This window comes from Schistocerca cancellata, chromosome 10 (genome assembly GCF_023864275.1).
Source record: "Schistocerca cancellata isolate TAMUIC-IGC-003103 chromosome 10, iqSchCanc2.1, whole genome shotgun sequence".
Classification (NCBI taxonomy): Eukaryota; Metazoa; Arthropoda; class Insecta; order Orthoptera; family Acrididae; genus Schistocerca; species Schistocerca cancellata.
In genome coordinates, this window is record NC_064635.1 from 102,487,026 (window position 1) to 102,513,696 (window position 26,671).

Genomic DNA, 26,671 nt, shown 5'->3' on the forward strand with positions numbered 1-26,671 from the left:
TAAAGAAAATAATTTTTACTGATTGTGTTATGTTGTGAATGTGTGTGTAGTACCTGGTCTTTGGTGCAGTGGATGGCGTACGTCCAGTCCTGGCGCTGCTTCATGTGGCAGCCGCAGAACAGGTCCACCGCGGCCCGAGCGCCCGGCGCTGCCGCCGCCGCCAGCACTACGCACACCGCCAACAGCTGCATCTCACTGCCCAACTCCTTCTGCCTCCTGCTGCAACAGCGCCACACTTCTTTCTTATTTCCCTCTTTACCTACATTACTAAATGGATAATACGCGGCACGGAACACAGTACCTCTTGCAGGTTACCTATCTAACTGCTCCCAGGTGCAACAAAAATTTGAATTTCATTATTACATATACGAGGGCTGTTCAAAAAGTAAGGTGGCTTTTCAAATTGCGCGGGCAACATCATTCCATTATCGATCTTTCTTTTTTGTTATGTCGGGACACATGTCCCGAACATATGTTCACACTTTCAAGCATACTTTGTTTTTGACGGATAGAAAGGACAGACGTATTTTAGTGTGCTCGGCGATTTTCGATTATTATAAAAAAATGGAGCCTGGAACTTGCATCAAATTTTGTATGAAAAATCGAATCAAGTGCTCTAAAACACTTTAAATGTTGACAGTGGCATACGGTGAGTCTGCTCCAAATTTTAAAAACAATTACAAGCTCTTCCAAGATGGCCGAGAAGATACCAATGACGAACCTCACTCTGCACGCCCCAGCACATCAACAGATGATAACGTCGAAGCTGTGAAGAAATTTTTTTTGGGAAATCGTCGAATTACCGTAAGAGAAATTGCTGAGGATGTTGGTCGGCTGGTGTCATGCAATTTTTTCGGATGTTTGCGCATGAGACATGTGTCAGCGAAATTTGTTCCAAAACTTCTCAATTTTGATCAGAAGAACCGTGCATGAGAAGCGCTCAGGAGCTCTTGAATTACGACATAGGTGAGCCTGATTTGCTCAAAAGGGTCATAACTGGTGACGAAACGTGTGTTTACGGTTATGACGTCGAAAGCCCAATCATCCCAATGGAAGCATCCCGGAGAGCCAAGATCGAAAAAAGCACGCCAAGTTGATCAAATAACAAAGTTTTACTCACTGGTTTTTTCAATTATCGTGGCGAAGTGCGTCATGAAATTTTGCCTCAAGGTCATACTGTCAATAAGGAGTATTACCTTGACGTTATGCGCCGTTTGCAAGAAACAACACGCAAAAAACGTCCCGAATTGTGGAAAAATAATTCATGGTTTTTGAACCACGACAATGTACCTGCTCTTTCATCATTGCCTGTGAGAGATTTTTTGGCCAAAATCAACACGAAACTCATGCCTCAGCCACCATATTCACTGGATTTGGCCCCCTGCGACTTCTTCCTGTTCCCAAAACTGAAGAGACCTATGATTGAGGTAATAAAAACTGCATCGCTGGAAATACTTAAGACTGTACCGAGAAGTGCTTATGTGAAATGCTTTGTGGATTGGAAGAAGCGTTGGCACAAGTGTATTGTATCTGAGGGGGATAACTTTGAAGGGGACAATGTGAATACTGAAGAATAAATAAACATTTTTCATAAAAATATAAAGTCACCTTACTTTTTGAATACAACTCGTACACTCTAAGACAAAAACGGAAAAGCTACGCACCATTATCGAATTATCCGAATGGTACATAAATCACCATATGTGATGTCCAAGTACAGACAAACAAATTATTACAATTTCAGAAGAAATTGAATTGGGTCGTGTCCTGACATAAGAGGGAGAGGGAGAGAAGGGGTTACTGGTCATTCTACGCTCCCGAGCGGTACAGAGCAGAAGGCAGAAGGATAATTCACAGTGAAGGCATTTGATTGTTTTCTTCTATCAGAGCCAACACTGCTACAGGCATTTACTAGAAATGCAGGTGGTGAGACTTGGTAGGGAACTCGTTGTGCAGACTCTTGGACAAACAGGGTTTTGAAATAGTTGTTTATTGCAGACAAGACTAACTAATACAATGGAGGCCAGTTCTAGGGTTAGAAAAAGCATAAGTAACACTGTTACAATAGAAGCCAGTGCAGAAGTCCCAGGAGCGGATGCTAAACACAGTAGCAAACACTAACAGCATATTAAGCCAAAAAAATTGTTGCAAAACAAGACCTACTGAATGTGATACTGTTCACTGAGGCACTCCAAGTGAGAGCAGACTTGCGCGGAGCTGGACCGAGGCTGGAGTCGACGGACGCGGATTCGGGGCCCAGATCGTCTGACTGAGAACTGCCAAAATGCGGAATCTAGGGGTTTTAAAGAGTCGCGTGGGGGCACTGGTTTTCCCACTTAAGGGGCTCCGGAAAGGCTCAAAATCATGAAAAGTTCAATTTTTACTTTTTTGCGTTTTCTGAATCTGCAGACTATTACCTTTTAATAGATATATAATTTATTCAATGCCGAAGACTACAACTATTTTTAAATTTTTTTTGAAATGTGTTCTACATGGGCGTGACCCACTGTGGCGCTGTTAAACTGCTGTCAAATGGTGTTATTATTAACGTCCGTGGTCATCAGGTACATTTTAGTGATGTGAGATAAAGTATGTGTTGTGGCTAACCTGTGATGGTTCAATATATATCGCTGGTGTGATTGTCGATTGTTTCATGTTTATTTACTCTGTCGTTATCTCGAAATTTTCGTAATTAATTCTGTTTCTTGAGTCTCTGTTTTGTTGAAGTATAATAATGAGTAAAAGTAAAGTTATGAGAAATCCTCTGAAGGATGGCACATTGTAAGGTGCAAGGTATTTAGAAATATGGGAATGAAGATAGGTTCTAACATGGTACGAGCGATGCTTGCTTTAGACAAGGAACGCCTTCGGGCTGCAGACAGGGCTGTAAAGAGTCTAGAAATACAAGCAAGAGTAAACAGGAGGAGGAACAAGAGGAAGCTGGAGGAGGAGTTTGCAGAGGATGAAGATAATCCATCCTATGGACCTGGAATGCACTAAAAAGTTAATCCAATCTTTGACGCTCGATTCCCAAAACTTTTATTTTCTCATACTAATTACATGTTTTCTAAGGATCTTCCAAACATATTTGTTTCAAACTTTCAGTAAATGTTACACAGTAACTTCCGCATAATTTAACACAGCCTTTTTCCAAAAAACTGTGTATTTTTGAATATATAAATAAAAAATTGCAAAAAAATGATGTGAATTTTCATTACAATTGAAAAAAAATCATCTTTAATAACTGAACTAAAATTTTGTAAAATCCCTGTGTTAAGTTGTAGCCCATATTCCAATAAATAATCTGTAAAAAGTTCAACTTCCTACCTCAAATACTTTGTGAGGAAAGATGTAATTTATAAGCGTTATTTTAACATTGCAAGTATAGGGCGTTCCGGAGCCCCTTAAAGCCGCCCAGCCAATCCCGCAGGTCTTTTTTTACAGTCGCCAGCCAATTACAGTTTAGTTAGGTCCCCTCTACTGCTCCTAAGGCGGGGATGTTAATGCAGTTGCACTAACTAAGTCCGTATTTGGTATCAACATTGTTCAGCTGAAAGCTAAACGTAACTGCTCTGCCAAATAAGTCCCTCCGGCTCCCCGGAGTGGGGACTGCTAGGTCAACAGTTTTTTGGCGTTTCCGCTCTCTTTCTAGCCCTTGTGAGCCTAATGACGTTGCTGTTCTCAGGGCTGGTGTCAAGCTGGCTTTATACGCTAGGAAATGCCTGTTGGTTACAAAGCTCTAGACGACATATGAAGTCACATGTTAATTCCTTGAAGAGTGCCGGCCGGGGTGGCCGGTTCTAGGCGCTACAGCCTGGAATCGTGAGACCGCTACAGTCGCAGGTTCGAATCCTGCCTCGGCCATGGATGTGTGTGATGTCCTTAGGTTAGTTAGGTTTAAGTAGTTCTAAGTTCTAGGGTACTGATGACCTCAGAAGTTAAGTCCCAGTGCTCAGAGCCATTTTGAACCTTGAAGAGCCATTTTGAACCTTGAAGAGTAACTAGCCCCCTGGGACCGCGTCTGGGGGCGTCTGCATTTTCGCAAGGCTCTCCCCTTACTGTTTATTTCATGTAACAATATCTCTCCTAGTTTCGTCTGCTCCCACCATCGTCTCTGCTTCCGCACCTTGGAGCGCCTGTCCTCCTTTCTCACAGCTTCGAGACAACACTACAGTAGCAAGGAATAATCAATATATTACAATGGTTTATTCACGAATTGAGCAAGTCAACGCATTGGTCCACAGAATGACTAAGCGCTACGGGACTTAACATCTGAGGTCATCAGTCCACTAGACTTAGAACTACTTAAACCTAACTAACCTAAGGACATCACACACATCCATGCTCGAGGCAGGATTCGAACCTGCGACCGTAGCAGCCGCGTGATTCCGGACTGAAGCTACTAGAACCGCTCGGCCACAAAGGCCGGCGCATTGGTCCACCTTTGGACCTTATGCAGGCAGTTATTCGCCTTGACACTGATTCACAGAATTGTTGGATGTCCTGCTGAGGAATTGATTGGCGACTCCATGTTGTCTTGTGCACTACGACCAGGTAACAGGTATACTTGAAAAAAGAGACAGCATTGGTCGTATATTTTTCTATTGCAAAATCGATTTTCTGTCACTGAGTGACCATCTTCAGTGCTATATTGTATAACAAATTAGCACTGAAGATGGTCACTCAGTGACAGAAAATCGATTTTGCAATAGAAAAATATACGACCAATGCTGTCTCTTTTTTCAAGTATACCTGCTGAGGAATGTCGTGTCAAATTTTGTCCAATTGGGGTGTCAGACCGTCAAAATCCCGAACTGGTTGGAGGGCCCTGCTCATAATGCTCCACACATTCTCAACTGAGGAGAGATCCGGCACTTTGATGGCCGAGGTAGGGGTTGGCGGGCAAGAAGACAAGGAGTAGTAAACGTCGCCGTACGCGGGCGGGTATTATCTTGCTGAAATGTAAGCTCAGGATGGCTCAGCACGAAGGGCAACAAGACGGGGCATAGAATATCGAGACGTACCGCTGTGATGTAACGGTGCCGCGTATGACAACCAAAGGGGTCCTAATACGAGTGTCACTCCAAAAGATATGCACACTATTTTTGTAAAAATACAGTTTTCATTCTGCATGTGTGAAAGTCTTACAGTGTGTAGATACATCCTTCCCGCTTGTTATCAAATTTAGTTGAACCTGTTCCCGTGGTTGGCGCCGTCACAGCATGTCTTCAAGATGGCCGCTACACTTGACGTTCGTCAGAAGCAACGTGTTGTCATAGAACTCCTGTGCTGTGAAAACGAGACAGTGGGAAACATCCACAAGAGGTTGAAAAAGGTGTATGGAGATGCTGCTGTCGATCGCAGTACGGTTAGTCAGTGGGCAAGCAGGTTACGTGATGAAAGCGGGCACGGCAATATTGAGGATTGTCCTCGCAGCGGCAGGCATCGTACTGCACACACTCCAGACAATGTGCAGAGAGTTAACGAATTGGTGACTGCTGACAGACACATCACAGGGAACGAATTGTCACGCTACATTGGCATAGGGGAAGGAAGTGTTTGCAGAATACTGAAAGTGTTGGCGTTAAAAAGGGTTTGTGCCAGGTGGGTTCCCAGGATGTTGACAGTGGCTCACAAAGAAACAAGAAAAACGGTATGCAGCGAACTTTTGGAACGGTACGAGAATGGTGGAGATGAATTTCTTGGAAGAATTGTGACAGGTGATGAAACGTGGCTCCGTCATTTGTCACCAGAGAAGAAGAGGCAATCAATGGAGTGGCATCATGCAAATTCGAGAGCCTTCCCATTGAATAAGTAGTAGGCCATTTGGAACGAATTAGCAACACCCCGCAACTAGGGGAGTTAATACCAACAGTCTTTTAATGTCTTGCTCCCAATTAAACAAAGAAACTTACAGTAATTAAATGAATAACAAATCAAACACACTACGCTCCACTCAAACTCTTCAGTGGAAGCCAAGCCAAAATGAAGATTCCATTAACTGACTGGCGCTGAAGTCACGCTAAAGCTCATCTCTGTGTTCCCAGACACACATGCGGCAAACTTATACAAGATTTTGAAGGGAGCACATCAGTAAAACCGGTAGTGGAGCTAACTCGTGCCACTGGAAATTAAGATACTAGACCGGGGCACAAGGTGGTATACAGTGAGGTTGTCTTAGTGCTATACTGCGCTCCAAAATATTAATTCAAATGGCCAATTCAAAATTAAGTGCTGTGGTGTCACCGCCAGACACCACACTTGCTAGGTGGTAGCCTTTAAATCGGCCGCGGTCCGTTAGTATACGTCGGACCCGCGTGTCGCCACTATCAGTGATTGCAGACCGAGCGCCGCCACACGGCAGGTCTAGTCTAGAGAGACTCCCTAGCACTCGCCGCAGTTGTACAGCCGACTTTGCTAGCGATGGTTCACTGTCTACATACGCTCTCATTTGCAGAGACGACAGTTTAGCATAGCCTTCAGCTACGTCATTTGCTACGACCTAGCAAGGCGCCATATTCAGTTACTACGAACAGATAATATTGTGAATCATGTACCGTCAAGAGCGACGTTCATCATTAATGGATTAAAGTTAAGTATCAAACCAATTATGTCCGCTTCCTGAATTCTAATTCCTTGTCATGTTCCAGTTCTCACGTCAGTATAGTTCTTCCCTCCTCACGCCAGCCTGCGTGAGCTAAAACGCGTGCATTTCGGCCTCCACTAGTAACACGGTGTTAGCTCTTTTGCCAACACAACAAGTACACATAAATCTAATTAATGCTGATTTATGTGTACTTGTTGTGTTGGCAAAAGAGCTAACACGAGGAGTGACACCAGGTCGCTCGAAGGGATGGCAACACTTAATTGAAAAGACAAATGCCGGAAGCGGTAGTAACATGAAACATCTTCTCCGAGTTTTAACCAGGAGTCACTTCCCGCTATACAAGTAAACATTTAACCAAGCACAAGGAAGGAACTCCAAAGAGAAAATTCAAATAAAATCGCAATAGATTATAAAGGACAGGGAACCCCGACTATTTAAATTTAAAAGAATTAGCTCTCCCCAAAGGCAGTGTAACGCGAAGGCCACACTTAAGAGGCCACCAAAATTGGTTACAAAAGGTCTTATACATTTGCTCCTTTTCTTTAAAGGAACACAAGGCTGCTTAACTTCTGCTGGCTTCTGCTGGACGTCCGCTATGGCTCGTGTAGGATACACAAGGCAGCAACCCAAGCTAGGCGGTCGCAAGGCACGGCGAGCAAAATCAGGAGAGCAGACAGGCAGGCAGCCAACACATATCCTCCATCCTGAACCGACAGACCGCGTACAACCAACTCCACATATACGTGGTTGCTTCCACGTCGTACCTCGCGGCGTCTCAGCAGGTAGCCAGAGCAAACGTCACCTGCCACTCGCCCCGCGAATGCGGAAAACAGCAAGGCAAGCAAAGATAAGAAACATCGAAGGATCGATAATGGACATCCAAGAGACTGATGCGCCAGTAACGAGCGCCACGGCTCAACGGTGCTGATGAGAGGTGGTCGAGAGGCAGCATGGTTTTACCAAAATGAGTACCCTCACACACATCAAGTAAATCACACAACATTTCGAGGCCTTTTTTGGGCGTTTGTGTGATCATGGGTCATTTTAGACGGATGAACGTGCAGGGAGGCTGGCAGACTGTGCGTGCACCAGTCTTTGAGGATCGGTTTCGATACGACATTGAGACGAACCCTAGTACAAGCTCCAGGCAAGTGGCCTGCCAACGCGGTGTAAGCTAAAGTACGATTATATGTTTCCTGTATGACAACCGCAACTATCCCTAGCACCTTAAATGAGTGCAAGGATTAACAGCAGCGGATTTCCGTCTACGGGAAGGTTTCTGTCGATGGTTTTTTGCGCCAGACCATCACAATTATTGGATTTTTTGTTATCAGTCTTCTTTACTGACGCAGCAACTTTTACCAGAACTGGCATCCTCAGTTTGCATGTCCGTAGCTCGTGGTCTAGGGGCTAGTGTTGCTGCCTCTGAATCTTGGGGTCCAGGTTCGATTCCCTGCCGGATTGGGGATTTTCTTGTAAGTAGGCTGTTTAGGTTTTCTCATTGGTAACGCCACGTAGCGCTCTGTATGAAAATCCCTGGCTGTGCTGTGTGCAGTCTGTGGCTATTTTGCATTGTTGTTCGCTATTGTAGCGTTGGGCAGTTGGCTGTTAACAGCGCGTAGCGTTGCGCAGTTGGAGGTGAGCCACCAGCAGTGGTGGATGTGGGGAAGTGAGATGGCGGATTTTTGAGAATGGATAATCTGGAGGTGTGTCCATCAGAAACAGTACATTTGTAAGAATGGATATCATGAACTGCTATATATATTATGACTATTAAGGTAAATACATTGTTTGTTCTCTATTAAAATCTTTCATTTGCTAACTACGCCTATCAGTAGTTAGTGCCTTCCGTAGTTTGAATCTTTTATTTAGGTGCAGTAGTGGCGCTCGCTGTATTGCAGTAGCTTGAGTAACGAAGATTTTTGTGAGGTAAGTGATTTGTGAAAGGTATAGGTTAATGTTAGTCAGTGCCATTCTTTTGTAGGGATTATTGAAAGTCAGATTGCGTTGCGCTAAAAAATATTGTGTGTCAGTTTAGTGTTGATCAGAATAGGTAAAGAGCGAAATGTCTGGGTACGTTCAGTTTTGCTCAGCTGTTTGAAAATCAAATAATGTAAGAGGTTTATCAGCAGAGTAATTCAATAATTTTTCTAAGGGGAAGTTTCATTCTCTGCCCAGGAACTGGGTGTTTATGTTATCCTCATCATTTCATCATCATCACCATCATTTGTGTGAGTGACTAGATTGGATTGTTAAAACAAAATGGACTGTGTAAAAATTGGAACTTTGTATGGGCGCTGATGACTGCGCAGTTGAGCGCCCCACAAACCAACCATCATCAACCATCATCAGACAATCCTCAAGGAATGATTGAGGTGCCTCATCAGTATCTGTTCAGCATCATTGTGTGGGCAGGGTTTCTTGGAGACCACATACTTGGACCAGTTATTATTTCACAATGCCTCGACAGAGGATGATACCTGCACTTCCTCCTCTACCTGGGCTGCGTGCCTTTAGCAACACGACAGGCTATGTGCTTTCTACATGATAGAGCACCACCCCACGTTCGCATTACAGTTCGTCGACACCTCAACAACATCTTCCCTGGACGCTGGATAGGATGCAGAGGCCCTATAACATGGCCTGCTGGATCACCGGACGTAGCCCCCTGAAGTTTTACATCTAGAATGCGTTGTGTATGCTGAACCGTTTTCTCATGTGAAAATCCTTCAACAGTGTGTTCACAACGCCTGTACCACTATTTGGAGGGATCCCAGAAGGTTGAGACTGACAGTTCATGATGCGAGATACGAATGCGTGCATTGCAGCTCTGTACTGTGTTCCAGGACGATATGCTGTCGTTGCACGCACACTGTCTATTTCCGGACTCATGTTCATAGGACCTTTTTTCGTCCATTTTCAGTCAGGAGTGCGTCCCTGCAGTTTGTCGGTTTTATACCCTATTAGGCCTGGTGACAACACGAACAAAACTTATGCACTCAGGTGGGCGTTCTCCCTGTCACGAAGAACTGCAACTCTAATAATTTACATACCCGCCGATGGTGTGTGTGTACGTGGACGAAGTTACGCAGATCATGTTTAATGGGACCTTGACTTTTTTCTCATACAGTGTATACCTCTAGATTAGGCATTGATTGCTACAAATCTTGGTTCTGCGTATTCACCGATAGGTGTTGGGGACCTAGACTGTACAGATTAGTTTGTAATACATCGTTGAAATTTTTCATTGCTGGTGACGACATGCGCAAATCGCTTCATCGTATAATAGAACCGGCTTACCAAACAGTTGCGCACATCGCTTATAATAGAACCGGCTTACCGAACAATGATTTGCGTGCTGATGTCGACATTATCTTTAACCGTTTCTGCGTATGTCTACGGTATATGGTTAATCCCTTAGAGGAGGAGGAGAGGAAATTTAATGTCCCATCGACAGCGACATCATTAGAGACGGAGTGCAAGGTCGGATGAGGGAAGGATGGGGAAGGAAATGGGCCGTGCCTTTTCAAAGGAAGCATCCCGGCATTTGCTGAAGCGATTTAGGGAAATCACGGAAAACCTGAATCGGGATGGCTGGGCGCTGGTTTGAACTATTGTTACTCCCATACGCGAAATAAGTATACAGGGTATTCGAAAATTCGCGTTACAAAATTCTAGGACTCTTAGAGGGGAATGAATATATAAGATTTTGAATAGGAACCCACGTCCGGAAACGTACCGTTTCCGTTGTACGGCTGTTTCAGTTCAGATGTACAACGCATCCACCTCTGCTAAGGGAAAGATAAAGATCACAGAGTTGCTTGTCCTGGTATTCAGTATGGTAGACATGGTGACGTGTACTTCTTCTGAATGTGTTCAGTAAATGTGGTATCAACATTATGGTGCACCACCTCATTCTCACATGTGGTTCGGAGATATACCCCGGACGGCAAGGTGAAAGATGGAGAGGCAGAGGTGGTCCAACCGCGTAGTCGCCGGGTTTGATTTCTGTGGACTACGTCTGGTGGGGTCGTACACAAAGTTTAATTTAGAGATAGAGGAAGATCTGGTGGTACGAGCTCTGGTCGCTGCACTAGAAACTGAAGAGACACTACTTATATGACACCATTGATGACCTGCAGCCGTCTAGAACGAGATTAGAATTATGTTAATACCTTCAGATGCTAGCGGGCGTTGATATGTATCAACGAGGAGAGGTGAAAATAAATGCCCCACTGGGGACTCGAACCCAGGTTCTCCTACTTACATGGCAGACGCTCTATTCATCTGAGCCACCGAAGGCACAGAGGATAGCACGACTGCAGGGACTATCTCGCGCACGCTTGTATCCGTTGATATATATCAACTCCCGTTAGCAGCTGAAGGTATTATCATAATTCTAATATCTTCCTAGACAGCTGCAGGTCATCAGCATGTCCTTAAGAAGAGATACCATATCCATATAAGTATCTAGTTCTCGCATCATCGGCCATGACCATCTTCTTCTGTGCGGATGCACACATATTCCCCGAACTCTGACGGGACTAGGTAAGAATGTCTTCCACGAGTAATGAGTGTGTTGGGGTGGGACACTACGACTGTAGTGTGTGGACATACAAGGCGAGGATGTGGGACGCGTGCGCGAGATAATCCCTGCAGTGGCGCTGTCCTCTGTGCCGTCGGTGGCTCAGATGGATATTAAAAAAAAAAAAAAAAAAAAAAAAAAACGCCTGCGAAATGCAAAGGTCCCGAGTTCGAGTCTCGGTCGGGCACACAGTTTTAATCTGCCAGGAAGTCTCATGTAAAAAAAAAAGATGGATAGAGCGTCTGCCATGTAAACAGGATATCCCAGGTTCGAGTCCCGGTCGGGGCACACATTTTCATCTCTCCCCGTTGATATATATCAACGCCCGTTAGCAGCTGAAGGTATTAATACGATTCTAATCTCGAAGAGACACTAGGTTGGATGGAGAGTGTGTACCAGAACATGCTTCGCAGGTACAACGTCTGTAACAAAGTGTAGTGGTCGCCACATCGAGCCGCTTTTGTAATGCGTCAGTACTGTTCTGTACGTACAGTACGCTGGGTACTTTTTTGTGAACACGTAACGTTTAAGCGGTAACACAAACAAATGTGCTTAAGTGATAAATGGATGTTTTGTTGGGTTTCCCTTCGAATTGTTACATAATAATTGTACTGCGTAGAACGGAAACGATACTTTTCTGGACATAAGCTGCTATTCAAATTTTTACTGACAGCGGGCTGTAGATAATTTCATGGGTATTTCTCTAGTATTTGGACATCATGCACGCGTAAGAACGTTTGTACAGTTTCAAATTGTAAGCGCGCTGTGTCATCAAATATGCTGTGTCGCCTGGAGGCTTGCTTGGACCATGTCAGTTCTGCACGATGCGCGGGAGATGATGCTCCCTGTTAATCGTGAGATTAGGAGAAACAGTTGTCGGCAGTGGTGTGTCGTGAGTACGCCATAGGCCTAGGGGTATCGTTGCAGTTATATTCTGAGGAAGTGGAATATGTTGATTTGCTGATTAATCATTTAATATGGGGAAAGAGACTGAAGGATTTTGAGAAGAATATTTTATAATGACTATTTTGGTGAGACAACACAACACCGGAGCTCTTAAAAGCCGATATTGAAAGTACTGTGAAAATGCTCCATCCTTTGCTGAAGCATGTTTGGCTTGAAGAGAAATCTCCAAAGGAGTGGAAAAATGGTTTGGTGGTAAATCTCCCAAAAAAGGGAAATTTGTCAGACTGTAACAACTGGCGTGGTATTACATTGTTGTCAGTGCCCAGTAAGGTACTCACCAGAATTATTTTAAACAGAATTAAAGAATCCCTTGAAAAGCGACTACGTAAAGAACAGGCCGGTTTTATGGCACAGCGCAGTTGTGTTGATCTTATTAACACTCTTAGGATCATTTTAGAGCAAAGCAAAGAATTCCCAGCAACCATGTACCTGGCATTCACTGATTTTCAAAAGGCCTTCGATTCCGTGAAACATGAAGTTCTCTGGCAGGTGTTGCGGAAGTATGGCATACCACAGAAGATCTTAAACATCATAAAAGATCTATATGGTGCCTACAAATGCTGCGTACTCCACAAGGGAACTCCACAAGAACCCATAAAAGTAACAAATGGAGTCCGGCAGGGTTGCATTTTGTCACCAACAATTTTTCTACTTGTTCTAGACTCTGTTAAGAGAAAAGTCACAGCAGGCAGGAGGCGAGGAATCCAGTGGGGGATCCACGAACGTCTGGAGGATTGGGATTTTGCAGACGACATAGTTTTATTAGCTCAAAGGCTGACTGATATGCAAGCTAAATTAAACTTGCTGAAAGAAGAAGCAGAGACTGCTTGCCTCAAGATAAATGTAGGCAAAACAAAGGAAATGAGAGTAAATTCAGGGAACATGGAGGTGCCACTGTTAATAGGTGAGCAGCGGGTGGAGACTGTTAACTTATTCCTGTATCTGGGTAGTATAGTGACGGAAGATGGTGGAGCATTAAAAAGGCAAATGCTGCCTTCATACAATTGTATCCAATATGGAAAACAAAAATCCGTATTTTTAATACAAATGTGAAGGCTGTCCTTCTGTACGCCAGTGAGAGCTGTAAAATGGATAAAAAGATAACATCCCAGTTACAAACCTTCATAAATAGATGTCCTCGACGCATCATGAATATCTGGTGGCTAGAAATAATATGTACTGAGGAGCTCTGGCGAATAACAAGCCAGATACCTATAGAAGACCAGATACGAGAGAGAAAGTGGGGCTGGTTGGGGCACACCTTGAGAAAACCAGGTGGAGCCATCGAGAAGAAAGCATTGGAATGGAATCCCCAGGGAACAAGGAAGGCCGGCCAGGGTGGCCGAGCGGTTCTAGGCGCTACAGTCTGGAACCGCGCGACCGCTACGGTCGCAGGTTCGAATACTGCCTCGGGCATGGATGTGTGTGATGTCCTTAGGTTAGTTAGGTTTAAGTAGTTCTAAGTTCTAGGGGACTGATGACCTGAGAAGTTAAGTCCCATAGTGCCCAGAGCCAGTTTTGAACAAGGAAGAGAGGAATACCAAGGGCCACATGGAAGAGGACAGTGTAAGGGGAATCAAAAAGAGTTGGCAAGACCTGGGCAGAATTGAGACAAATGGCCAAAGACAGAGATGGATGGTGAGTTCTCCTGGATGCCCTATGCCCCCACAGGGGCCAAAGGAATTAAGTCATTTTGGTGAGTGGAAAAGATGATTTAATTTAAGGTAACTGATCTCAGATTTTGTTCTTTATTGTGGCAGCTTGTAGTTAGGCATTCTTGGTTGAGACATCGAGAGACTTGAGTACAGGAAAAGATAAATTGCCACACATAATTTTCAATTTGAATTTGAGGGCATGAATGGCTGTTGAGTACTCAATGTCATTTTCACGAGTTTCATTTTTGAAAAGATCTCATTTGATGTTAAAGACTACTTACATTTGTCCACTCAAAAATTTTATTTCTTTGTAAAGCAAAGAAAGAGATAATTTTTCAATATAGAACTTCTCTCATCAGAATACTAATTACATTTGATGTTATAATTTATCCAAAGTCACTGTCAGCATCCAAATCCATGCCAAAATATGTGTTACTATTACTTACTCAGATTTTTTGTGAACCAAGTATGCTTTACCTTTTTTTATTTTAAGAGAGTGCATTGCACCAGGAGCATCTCATTGTCAGTAGTTAGTTGTAGCTCATCAAATGCGAGGCTCTTTCACGACAAGAGCAGCGTTACGCCGTTTCCATTGTGCAACACGTAAGCCAAAATTAAATAATAAGAAAAGGGAACATTGAGGTTTTCCAGGGCCAATTTAACCGTTTAAGAGTTTAATAGTTGATAGTGTTAAATTGACACAGTATTCTTGCCATTACAAATATTTAAACAGACCGGTAACCAGACAGGTACTTTCAAGTTACTTTCTCGCAGTCAGCTTTTGCAACATATGCTCGCAGTCGACTTCTTATGATTAAAGTTTACGAATTCCTATGGTGGAAGTTTACGTAAGCTCAAAGATGGCTTACATTGTTAGCAAGAAAATTTTTTAATGGATAACAAGAACGGTGCTATAAATTTCAAGTGGTACATTTCCGGACACGGGTTCCTATTCAAAATATGTGCTCACTTCCCTCTACACGTCCTAAAAGTTTGAGACGGGAATTTCGGAACAGCCTGTATAGCTTCTCTCAACAACACAGGAAAATTGTAATTAATACTTTTTTTCAAGGCACTGTCCGCCAGGAAACTATTAAGATTCGCTGAAGCGAGTATTGCTTCTTTCTGTTTAAGAGGCGATGAAGCCATAGGGCGGCTGTGTGGAAAGGGATGGTGCTGCAAGGAAATCTCTGCAGAATGGTCATCTTTTGCGGCAAACTTCGGTCGCCCAGAGCGTTTAATACGTCTTTGGTGTATTTCAATGACGAAGACGAGAGGCGCTTCTACGAAGCACTGACGTAAGCGGTGGCGTCGACACGGGCTCGCAGTGTTTTTTCCTCGTGTACGGCTCCACTGGCGGGTATTCCCCCCGCCCGAAGTAAAGCGTGGGTGGTTGGCAGCGGTAGACCAAGGCGTTACCGCAAACCGCTTCTGCTGACCGCTTAACGACAACGAGCTACTGACACTAACGTTCGCCAGTGACTTTCTACATCTACATCTACATCCATACTCCGCAAGCCACCTGACGGTGTGTGGCGGGGGGGACCCTGAGTACCTCTATCGGCTCTCCCTTCTATTCCAGTCTCGTATTGTTCGTGGAAAGAAGGATTGTCGGTGTGCTTCTGTGTGGGCTCTAATCTCTCTGATTTTATACTCATGGTCTCTTCGCGAGATATACGTAGGAGGGAGCAATATACTGCTTGACTCTTCGGTGAAGGTATGTTCTCGAAACTTTAACAAAAGCCCGTACCGAGCTACTGAGCCTCTCTCCTGCAGAGGCTCCGCAACGCTTCGTAACGCTTTCGCGATTACTAATTGATCCTGTAACGAAGCACGCTGCTCTCCGTTGCATCTTCTCTATCTCTTCTATCGACCCTATCTGGTACGGATCCCACACTGCTGAGCAGTATTCAAGCAGTGGGCGAACAAGCGTACTGTAACATACTTCCTTTGTTTTCGGATTGCGTTTCCCTAGGATTCTTCCAATGAATCTCAGTCTGGCATCTGCTTTACCGACGACCAACTTTGTATGATCATTCCATTTTAAATCACTCCTAATGAGTACTCCCAGATAATTTATGGAATTAACTGCTTCCAGTTGCTGACCTGCTATTTTGTAGCTAAATGATAAGGGATCTATCTTTCTATGTATTCGCAGCACGTTACACTTGTCTACATTGAGATTGAATTGCCATTCCCTGCACCATGCGTCAATTCGCTGCAGGTTCTCCTGCATTTCAGTACAATTTTCCATCTCGATACACCACAGCATCATCTGCAAAAAGCCTCAGTGAACTTCCGATGTCATCCACAAGGTCATTTATGTATATTGTGAATAGCAACGGTCCTATGACACTCCCCTGTACTTCGGAAGACTTCTCTCCGTTGAGAATGACATGCTGCGTTCTGTTATCTAGGAACTCTTCAGTCTAATCACACAATTGGTCTGACAGTCCATATGCTCTTACTTTGTTCATTAAACGACTGTGGGGAACTGTATCGAACGCCTTGCGGAAGTCAAGAAACACGGCATCTACCTGTGAACCCGTGTCCATGGCCCTCTGAGTCTCGTGGACGAATAGCGCGAGCTGGGTTTCACACGACCGTCTTTTTCGAAACCCATGCTGATTCCTACAGAGTAGATTTCTAGTCTCCAGAAAAGTCATTATACTCGAACATAATATGTGTTCCAAAATTCTACAACTTATCGACGTTAGAGATATAGGTCTATAGTTCTGCACATCTGTTCGACGTCCCTTCTTGAAAACGGGGATGACCTGTGCCTTTTCCAAACCTGTGGAACGCTACGCTCTTCTAGAGACCTACGGTACACCGCTGCAAGAAGAGGGGCAAGTTCCTTCGCGTACTCTGTGTAAAATCGAACTGGTATCCCATCAGGTCCAGCGGCCTTTCCTCTTTTGAGCGATTTTAATTGTTTCTCTATCCCTCTGTCGTCTATTTCGATATCTACCATTCTGTCATCTGTGCGACAATCTAGAGAAGGAACTACAGTGCAGTCTTCCTCTGTGAAACAGCTTTGGAAAAAGACATTTAGTATTTCGGCCTTTAGTCCGTCATCCTCTGTTTCAGTACCATTTTGGTCACAGAGTGTCTGGACATTTTGTTTTGATCCACCTACCGCTTTGACATAAGACCAAAATTTCTTAGGATTTTCTGCCAAGCCAGTACATAGAACTTTACTTTCGAATTCATTGAACGCCTCTCGCATAGCCCTCCTCGCACTACATTTCGCTTCGCGTAATTTTTGTTTGTCTGCAAGGCTTTGGCTATGTTTATGTTTGCTGTGAAGTTCCCTTTGCTTCCGCAGCAGTTTTCTAACTCGGTTGTTGTACCATGGTGGCTCTTTTTCATCTCTTACGATCTTGCTTGGCACATACTCATCTAACGCATATTGTACGATGCTTTTGAACTTTGTCCACTGACCCTCAACGCTGTCTGTACTTAAGACAAAACTTTTGTGTTGAGCCATCAAGTACTCTGTAATCTGCTTTTTGTCACTTTTTCTAAACAGAAAAATCTTCCTACCTTTTTTAATATTTCTATTTACGACTGAAATCATCGATGCAGTAACTGCTTTATGATCGCTGATTCCCTGTTCTGCGTTAACTGTTTCAAATAGTTCGGGTCTGTTTGTCACCAGAAGGTCTAATATGTTATCGCCACGAGTCGGTTCTCTGTTTAACTGCTCAAGGTAGTTTTCAGATAAAGCACTTAAAAAAATTTCACTGGGTTCTTTGTCCCTGCCACCCGTTATGAACGTTTGAGTCTCCCAGTCTATATCCGGGAAATTAAAATCTCCACCCAGAACTATAACATGGTGAGGAAATCTACTCGAAATATTTTCCAAATTATCCTTCAGGCGCTCAGCCACAACAGCTGCTGAGCCAGGGCCCTATAGAGACATCCAATTACCATGTCTGAGCCTGCTTTAACCGTGACCTTCACCCAAATTATTTCACATTTCGTACTCTCAGTTTTGTGAATGCATGTAGTAACAACTCTGCGACCGGCAGTGTGCACTTTCAGTAATGTATAACATAAGATACCAGTTGTGCCCACAGACGAAGGTATCTACATCTGTATTATTACCCTGCAATTCACAATTAAGTGCCTGGGAGAGGGTTCATCGAACCACCTTCAAGCTATTTCTCTAACGTTCCACTCTGCATCAGCACGCAGGAAAAACGTGCGCTAAATTTTTTTCCGTGCGAGCTCTGATTTCTCTTATACTATTAAGATGATCATTTCTCGAGGTGTAGGTGGGACCCAACAAAATATTTTCACACTCTGAAGACAAAGTTGGGTTCAAATGGTTCAAATGGCTCTGAGCACTATGGGACTCAACTGCTGTGGTCATAAGTCCCCTAGAACTTAGAACTACTTAAACCTAACTAACCTAAGGACATCACGCACATCCATGCCCGAGGCAGGATTCGAACCTGCGACCGTAGCGGTCGTGCGGTTCCAGACTGTAGCGCCTTTAACCGCTCGGCCACTCCAGCCGGCCACAAAGTTGGGGATTGAAATTTCAAGAGAAGGTTTTACCGCAGTGAAGACCGCCTTCGTTTTAATGATTGACACCCCAATTCGTGCATCATATCCGTGGCACACTAAAATTAGCGATAATACAAATGAGCTGCCCTTCTTTGAACTTTTACGATTCATCCGTCAATCCTATCTAATCCGGATCCCACATTGCGCAGCAATACTCCAGAAGAGGACGGACAAGCTTAGTGTAAGTTGTCTCCTTACTAGACCTGTTACATTTTCTAAGACAATATTCTACCAATAAATGGCTATCTTTTGTTTCGCAATGGCCGCAACATTTTCTGTATGATCGTGCCAATTCAAGTTATTCGTCACTATAATCCCTAAGTACTTAGTTAAATTTGCAGCCTTTTGATTTGTGTGATTTATCGTGTAACCGAAATTTAGCGGATTCCTTTCAGTACTCATTTGGATGACTTTACACTTTTCATTATTTAGATTCAATTGCTACTTTTCCCACCGTACGGATATCTTGTCTAAATCATTTTGCAGCCGGCCGCTGTGGACGAGCGGTTCTAGGCGCTTCCGTCCGGAACGCGCTGCTGCTAAGGTCGCAGGTTCGAATCCTGCCGCGGGCATGGATGTGCGTGATGTCCTTAGGTTAGTTGGGTTTAAGTAGTTCTAAGTCTAGGGGACTGATGACCTCAGATGTTAAGTTCCATACTGCTTACAGCCATTATTTCTTTCATTTTGAAATTCGTTTGGATCATCTGACGGAATTATAAGACGATAAATGACAACGTCATCTCCAAAGAATCGAAGGAGGCTGCTGAGATTGTCTCCTAAATCGATTATGTATGGCCTATAACACTTCCTTCCGAAATGCAAGACATTACTTCTGTTTCACTCGATGATTTACCACCAGTTCGTACGATCTGTGACCTCTGTGACAGGAAATCACGAATCCAGTCGCATAAATGAGACGATATTCCATAAGCAGGCAATTTGTTTACAAGCCACTCGTGAGGTGCGGTGCCAAAATTCTCCTGAAAATACGGAATAAATTTGAAATGCTAAGTCGATAGCACTTAACACTTCGCGTGAATAAAGAGGTAGTTGTGATTCACAAGAACGATATTTTCTGAATCCGTGTTAGCTATCTCCCAATAAATAGTTTTCTTCGAGGTGATTCATAATATTCGATCACAGTATGTTTTGCACACTCCCACTGAAAATCGATGTTAGTGATATGGGTTTGTAATTCAGCGGATTATTACTGCTTTCTTTCTTGGGTATTGATGTGATCTGTGCAACAAGCAGTACGAATCTTTCTACGAGCGAGCGGTTGTATATGATTGCTAAGTATGGAGCTATTATATAGGCATATTCTGAAAGGAACATGACTGATATACACACATCAAAAAAAGTTTTGCATCACCCCAGTTCCCAGAACTCCTGAAGATAGACGCTGACTGTGGATTTATCGCAGACACAGTCCCTTTACTGTTCAGATGAGTCACTAAACCCGCCAAAATGTGTAAACAACCAAGCATGAGCAGAGCCTATTAGACGGAGAGGTCGGACAGCTGATCAGTTCCAGTCATTCCACCAGGAAGAAGGTACACGGCTCGTGTTGTCTGTAGTTCAACCATGTCTAAACTGTCAATACCGCGGTTCGATCGCGTCCGCATTGTTACTTCGTGCCAGAAGGGCTCTTTACAAGGGAAGTCTCGGAGTGTGGTGTTTTTTGGACATGGAGAAGATACAGAGAGACAGGAACTGTCGATGACATGCCTCGCTCAGTCCGCCCAACGGCTACTACTGCAGTGGATGACCGCTACCTACGGATTATGGCTCGGAGGAACCCTGACAGCAACGCCACCATGTTGAATAATGCTTTTCGTGCAGCCACAGGACGTCGTGTTACGACTCAAACTGTGGCCAGTAGGCTGCATGATGCGCAGCTTCACTCCCGACGTCCATGGCGAGGTCCATCTTTGCAACCACGATACCATGCAGCGTGGTATAGATGGGCCCAACAACATGCCGCATGGACCGTTCAGGACTGACTCCACGTTCTCTTCACCGATGAGTGTCGCATATGCCTTCAACCAGACAATCGTCGGAGACCCGATCAGGCCGAACGCCTTAGACACACTGTGCAGCGAGTGCGGCAAGGTATAGATTTCGTGATGTTTGGGAGTAGCATTCTGTGGGGCTGACGTACGCCTCTGGTGATCACGGAATTTCCGTAACGGGTGTACGATACGTGAATACCATCCTCCAACCATATCGGCAACATTTTGGCGAGGCATTCGTCTTCATGGACGACAATTCACGCCCCCATCGTGCAGGATAACGACATCGCTCGACTAGAGTGGCCAGCATGTACTCCAGACATGAAGCCTATTGAACATGCCTGGGATAGATTGAAGAGGACTGTTTACGGACGACGTGACACACCAACCACTCTGAGGGATCTTCGCCGAATCGCCGTTGAGGAGTGGGACAATCTGGACCGATAGTGCCTTGACGAACTTATGGATAGTATGCCACGACGAATATAGGTATGCATCAATGCAAGAGGACATGCTACTGGGTATTAGAGGTACCGGTGTGTACAGCAATCTGGGCCGCCACCTTTGAAGGTCTCGCTGTATGGTGGCACAACGTGCAATGTTTGGTTTTCATGAGCAATAAAAAGCGCGGAAATGATGTTTATTTTGATCTCTATTCCAATTTTCTGTACAGGTTCCGCAACTCTCGCAATCGAGGTGATGCAAAATTTGTTTTGATATGTGTAGAATAGTGCTTCGAAGGAATGACTCTTGCACTCCGTGATGTGTCTCCACATCGTATAACTATGTTGAGGTGCTGCACAGAATTCCAAAGAGGAAATTTCACTCTGGAGGACGCTGAGAGGACGAGAAGGCCACGATCGTCAGTTACGAACATTATTGCTGTGAGAAAAATACTAGACGAAGACAGTCGAGTGATCTATAAGCAGACAGAGGATACCTTAGGGCTAAATGCACCAGCAATTCGATTCTCCATATTCATTTGCAACTAAAGAAACTTTGCCGCCCGGGATTCGCCGAGCGGTCTGGGGCGCTGCAGTCATGGACTTTGCGGCTGGTCCCGGCGGAGGTTCGAGTCCTCCCTCGGGCATGGGTGTGTGTGTTTGTCCTTAGGATAATTTAGGTTAAGTAGTGTGTAAGCTTAGGGACTGATGACCTTTGCAGTTAAGTCTCATAATATTAAAAAAAAAACCTTTGTTGTCTCTGGGTGCTGCATAGACTGACGGAAGAGCGGATGACACGGTGTTGCATTGTTATGCTGGTAGACGCTATCACGGCTATGAGAAACAAACTGCATGATGTGGTCCCCAATGGTAGATGCTTGCTTGTGTTGGTCCATTCTGCTTTCCAGGGAATGCCACGGAAACATTTCCCAGACTCTCCCTACCTCTACATCTCCGTGATTACTGTGCTATTCGCAGTAAAGTGCTTGGCAGAGGGTTCAATGAACCACCTTCAAGCTGTCTAAATGGCTCTGAGCACTATGGGACTTAACTTCTGAGGTCATCAGTCCCATAGAACTTAGAACTACTTAAACCTAACTAACCTAAGGAGATCACACACATCAATGCCCGAGGCAGGATTCGAACCTGCGACCGTAGCGGTCGCGCGGTTCCAGACTGTAGCGCCTAGAACCGCTCGCCACCCCCGGCCGGCTTCAAGCTGTCTCTCTACCGTTCAACTCTCCAATGGCGCGCAGGAAAAGGCACTTAAATTTTTCTGTGCGAGTCCTGATTTCTCTTCTTTTATGTTGATGATCATTTCTCCCTATGTGGGTGTGTGCCAACTGAATGTTTTCGGAACCGGAGGAGAAAACTGGTGACTGAATTTTTATGAGAAGATCCCATCGCAACGAAAAAACACCTTTGTTTTAATGATTGCCACTCCAATTCACGTACCATGTCTGTAGCACTATCTCCCCTGTTCCGCGATAGTACAAAACGAGCCGCCTTTTTTTGAACTTTTTCGATGTCATCCGTCAGTCCCACCTGACGCGGATCCCACACCGCACAGCAGTACTCCAGAACAGGTCGAACAAGTGTGGTGTAAACAGTCTTATTAGTAGACCTGTTGCACCTTCTAAGTGTTCTGCCAATGAATCGCAGTCTTTACTCTACCCACAATTTCATCTATGTGATCGTTCCAATTTAGGTTATTTGTAATTGTAACTCCTAAGTATTTAGCTTAATTTACAGCCTTCAGATTTGTGTGACTTATCGCGTAATCGAAACGTAGCGGATTTCTTTTAGTAGTCATGTGAATAACTTCACACTTTTTCTTTATTCAGGATCAACTGCATCTTTTAGCACCATACGGATATCTTATCTAAATCACTTTACAAGACGGTAAATGACAGTATCATTTGCAGACAATCAAATAGGAATACTCAGATTTTCTCCTATGTCGTTAATATAGATGAGGAACAATCGAGGGCTTATAACACTTCCTTGGGGAACGCCGGATATTACTTCAGTTTTACTCGATGACTTTCCGTTTATTACTATGAATCGTTCCAATTTAGGTTATTTGTAATTGTAACTCCTAAGTATTTAGCTTAATTTACAGCCTTCAGATTTGTGTGACTTATCGCGTAATCGAAACGTAGCGGATTTCTTTTAGTAGTCATGTGAATAACTTCACACTTTTTCTTTATTCAGGGTCAACTGCATCTTTTAGCACCATACGGATATCTTATCTAAATCACTTTACAAGACGGTAAATGACAGTATCATTTGCAAACAATCAAATAGGAATACTCAGATTTTCTCCTATGTCGTTAATATAGATGAGGAACAATCGAGGGCTTATAACACTTCCTTGGGGAACGCCGGATATTACTTTAGTTTTACTCGATGGCTTTCCGTTTATTACTATGAACAACTGAGACAATATTCCATAGGTACGCAGTTTGGTTAGAAGACGGTTGTGAGGAACGATGTCGAAAGCCTTCTGTAAATCTAAAAATATGGAATCAGTTTTACATCCCCCGTCGATAGCACTCATTACTTCGTGAGTATAAAGAGCTAGTTGTGTTTCACAAGAACGATGTTTTCTGAATCCGTGCTGACTATGCGTCAATAAAATGTTTTTCTTCGAGGTAATTCATAATGTTCCAAAACCCTACTGCAAATGATATGGGCCAGTAATTCAGCGGATTACTCCTATTTCCCTTTGTGGGTATTGGTGTGACTTGAGCAATTTTCCAGTCTTTAGGTACGGATCTTTCTGTGAGCGAGTGGTTGTATATAATTGCTAAATATTGAGCTATTTTATCATCATACTCTGAGAGTAACGTGACTGGTATACAATCTGGACCGGAGGCCTTGCCTTTATTAAGTGATAGAAGCTGCTTTGCTACACCGAGGATATCTACTTCTATGTTTCTCATCTTGGCAGTTGTTCTTGACTGGAATTCAGGAATATTTACTCCGTCTTCTTTGACGGAGTAGTTTCGGATAACCGTGTTTAATAAACCTGCTTTAGTGGCAATGTCATCAGTGACGACCTTACCGTTGTTATCGCGCAGCGAAGGTATTGATTGTGTCTTGCCACTGGTGTGCTTTATGTATAACCAGAATCTCTTTGGGTTCTCTGCCAGATTCCGAGACAGAGTTTCGGTGTGCAAATTATTAAAAACATCGCGCACTGAAGTACGCGCTGTATTTTGAACATCTGCAAAACTTTGCCAATCTTGGGGATTTTGCGTTCTTTTAAATTTGACGTGCTTTTGTCGTTGCTTCTGCAACAGCGACCTGACCCGTTTTGTGTACGAGGATCAGTACCATCACTTACTAATTTATGTGGTATATATCTCTCAGTTGCTGTCGATGCTATCTGTTTGAAATCATTCCACAACTTTTTTACGCTTACGTGATCAGATCGGAAGGAGCGGAGACTGTCTCTTAAAAAGGCGTCAAGAGCATTTTATCAGCTTTTTGAAACGCTTCCGATTAGTGTTGCAGGGTGTTTGCATTCAGACGTTTCACGCCGCACACGCCAATGGACGTCTGATCGATGGAGCATAAAACGTGATTCGGCTGAAAAGGCCGCCCGTCACCTCTCGGTGGTCCTCCCCGATAGCTGAGTGGTCACCGGCACGGTAGCTCAGCGTGTTCGGTCAGAGAGCTGGTTTGCCTCTGTAATAAAAAACTGAGTGAAAGGATCAACAACGAACTTGAACGGATGTCCTGTGGCGCCGTAAAAAAAAAAAAAAAAAAAGTGGTCAGGGTGGCGGATTGCCGCCCAGCCGGCCTGGGTTCGATTCCCGGTTGGGTCGGAGATTTTTTTCTGCTCAGGGCCTGGGTGTTGTGCTGTCTTCGTCATCATTTCAACTCAATCCGGCTCGCAGGTCGCCCAATGTGGCGTCGAATGTAATAAGACCTGCACTAATGCGGCCGGACCTGCCCCGCAACGGGCCTCCCGGCCAACGACGCCAAACGCTCATTTCCATTTACCTCTCAGTCCAGTTGCGGTACTGGTGTCTCCAACTCCAGCCGCCATCGCCAGTGAACAGCAGTCAGCAGGAGTGCGTGAACCGGACGCCTGGTGCGGAGTCGTATGCTGAGCAACATTCGCTTAACAGTTGTTGGTAGCCCCTTGGTTCATATGGGTGGTCAGTTGCACAACAGTTGCACGTTTCTTTGCCTGCACACGTTTCCGACACGCTCTGCATACCCTCTACCTCTAGCATTGCCACCTGCACTCTGTGAGTGGTTATTGCACGTTGATGTCGAACATAGGCGCTGGTCCCATTAATATGACTGAGCAGTGTAGAAGTTATTGGAAACTAAAGCAAATTTCCATTTTCGAGACCGGTAACACTGTTAATACGTGGGGTGTTTGAAAAGTCCGTGCAAAAATAAAAGCTACTTACGTGTTTGGGGTAAACCTTTTTTATTTTTCGTCATAGTCTCCTTTTAGACTCATACACTTCGTCCAACGCTGTTCTAACTTGTTGATCCCTTCCGAATAATCGGAATTGTCCATGTCTGAAAAATAGCTGTTAGTTGCTGCAATCAACTCCTCGTTTGAATAAAATCTTTGTCCCGCCAGCCATTTCTTCAAATTGGGGAACAAACAGTAGTTCGAGGGAGTCAAGTCCGGAGAATATGGGCGGATGTGAAACGATTTGGAATCCTATATCCATTAATTTTGCGACCACAACTGCTGAGGTGTGTGCTGGTGCATTGTCGTGATGAAAAAGGATATTTTTGCGGTCCAGTCGCTGGATATTTCTTGCAGCTCGGTTTTCAAACGGTCCAGTAACGATGAATAATATTCACCTGTAATAGTTTTACCATTTTCCAGATAGTCGATGAGTATTACCCCTTGCGAATCCAAAAAGACAGTCGCCATAACCTTTCCGGCCGAAGGAAAGGTCTTCGCCGTTTTTGGTGCAGATTCTCCCTTGGTAACCCATTGTTTAGATTGTTGTTTGATCTCAGAAATGTAGTAATGTATCCATGTTTCATCTACAGTGACGACACGCCGCTCAAAGTCCTGCGGATTCTTCCCGCAAACCAACCTTGCAACACTTCACACAATTCCGTTTTTGGTCGAGCGTGAGCAATCGCGGAACCCATATTGCGGATAGCTTTCTCATGTCCAAATGTTTATGCAAAATATTATGTACCCATTCATTCGAGATCCTCACAGCACTACCAATCTCACGCACCTTAACTCTTCTGTCATCCATCACCATATCATGGGTTTTATCAATGATTTCTGGAGTCGTAACCTACACAGGGCGTCCAGAACGTTCAGCATCACTTGTGCCCATATGGCCACTCCGAAAAACTGTTCTAATCGAAGTTGAAGAGTCACCATAATGTTTATCAAGCTTCTCTTTAGTCTCCTGAGGCGTTTTGCCTTTCATAAACTAATGTTTAATCACCACACGAAATTCTCTTTCGTCCATTTTTTGACAATCACTCGACTTCCTTGATTCACAAGAATGCCAAACACAAAGAAATAGACCAATATGGCTGAAACGTGGTGTGCGTTCTTTCCAAAGATGCTACTAACTATACATGGCCTAGATACGCGCCGGTGGTGCCATCTCTCGGACTTTGCACGGACTTTTCAAACGTCCCTCGTACTTTAAAGAAACTGAGTTCACTTCCAAATATGAAATTTTACAATGTAGTAGACTTTCTGTTTCATAGTGCAAGATGGTGCATCTGGGATGCCTTGCAACGTGCTGTTCAGAACAGATCTCCCAGCCCTCGTAATCTTACGGATTGATGGACTGTCTTCCAGGATTCGTTGTGTA

General features: G+C 44.2%; 1 protein-coding gene across 1 annotated transcript in view; it reads right to left on the minus strand.

Moving 5' to 3' along the window:
• LOC126106425 (uncharacterized) overlaps positions 1-26,671 on the minus strand; it is a 96,975-nt gene that overhangs the window by 67,300 nt on the left and 3,004 nt on the right. Inside the window, exon 2 of the mRNA XM_049912701.1 lies at positions 54-219. Coding sequence (XP_049768658.1) covers positions 54-191 — 138 coding nt within the window. The 5' untranslated portion in view covers positions 192-219. The remainder of the gene's footprint in view (positions 1-53; positions 220-26,671) is intronic.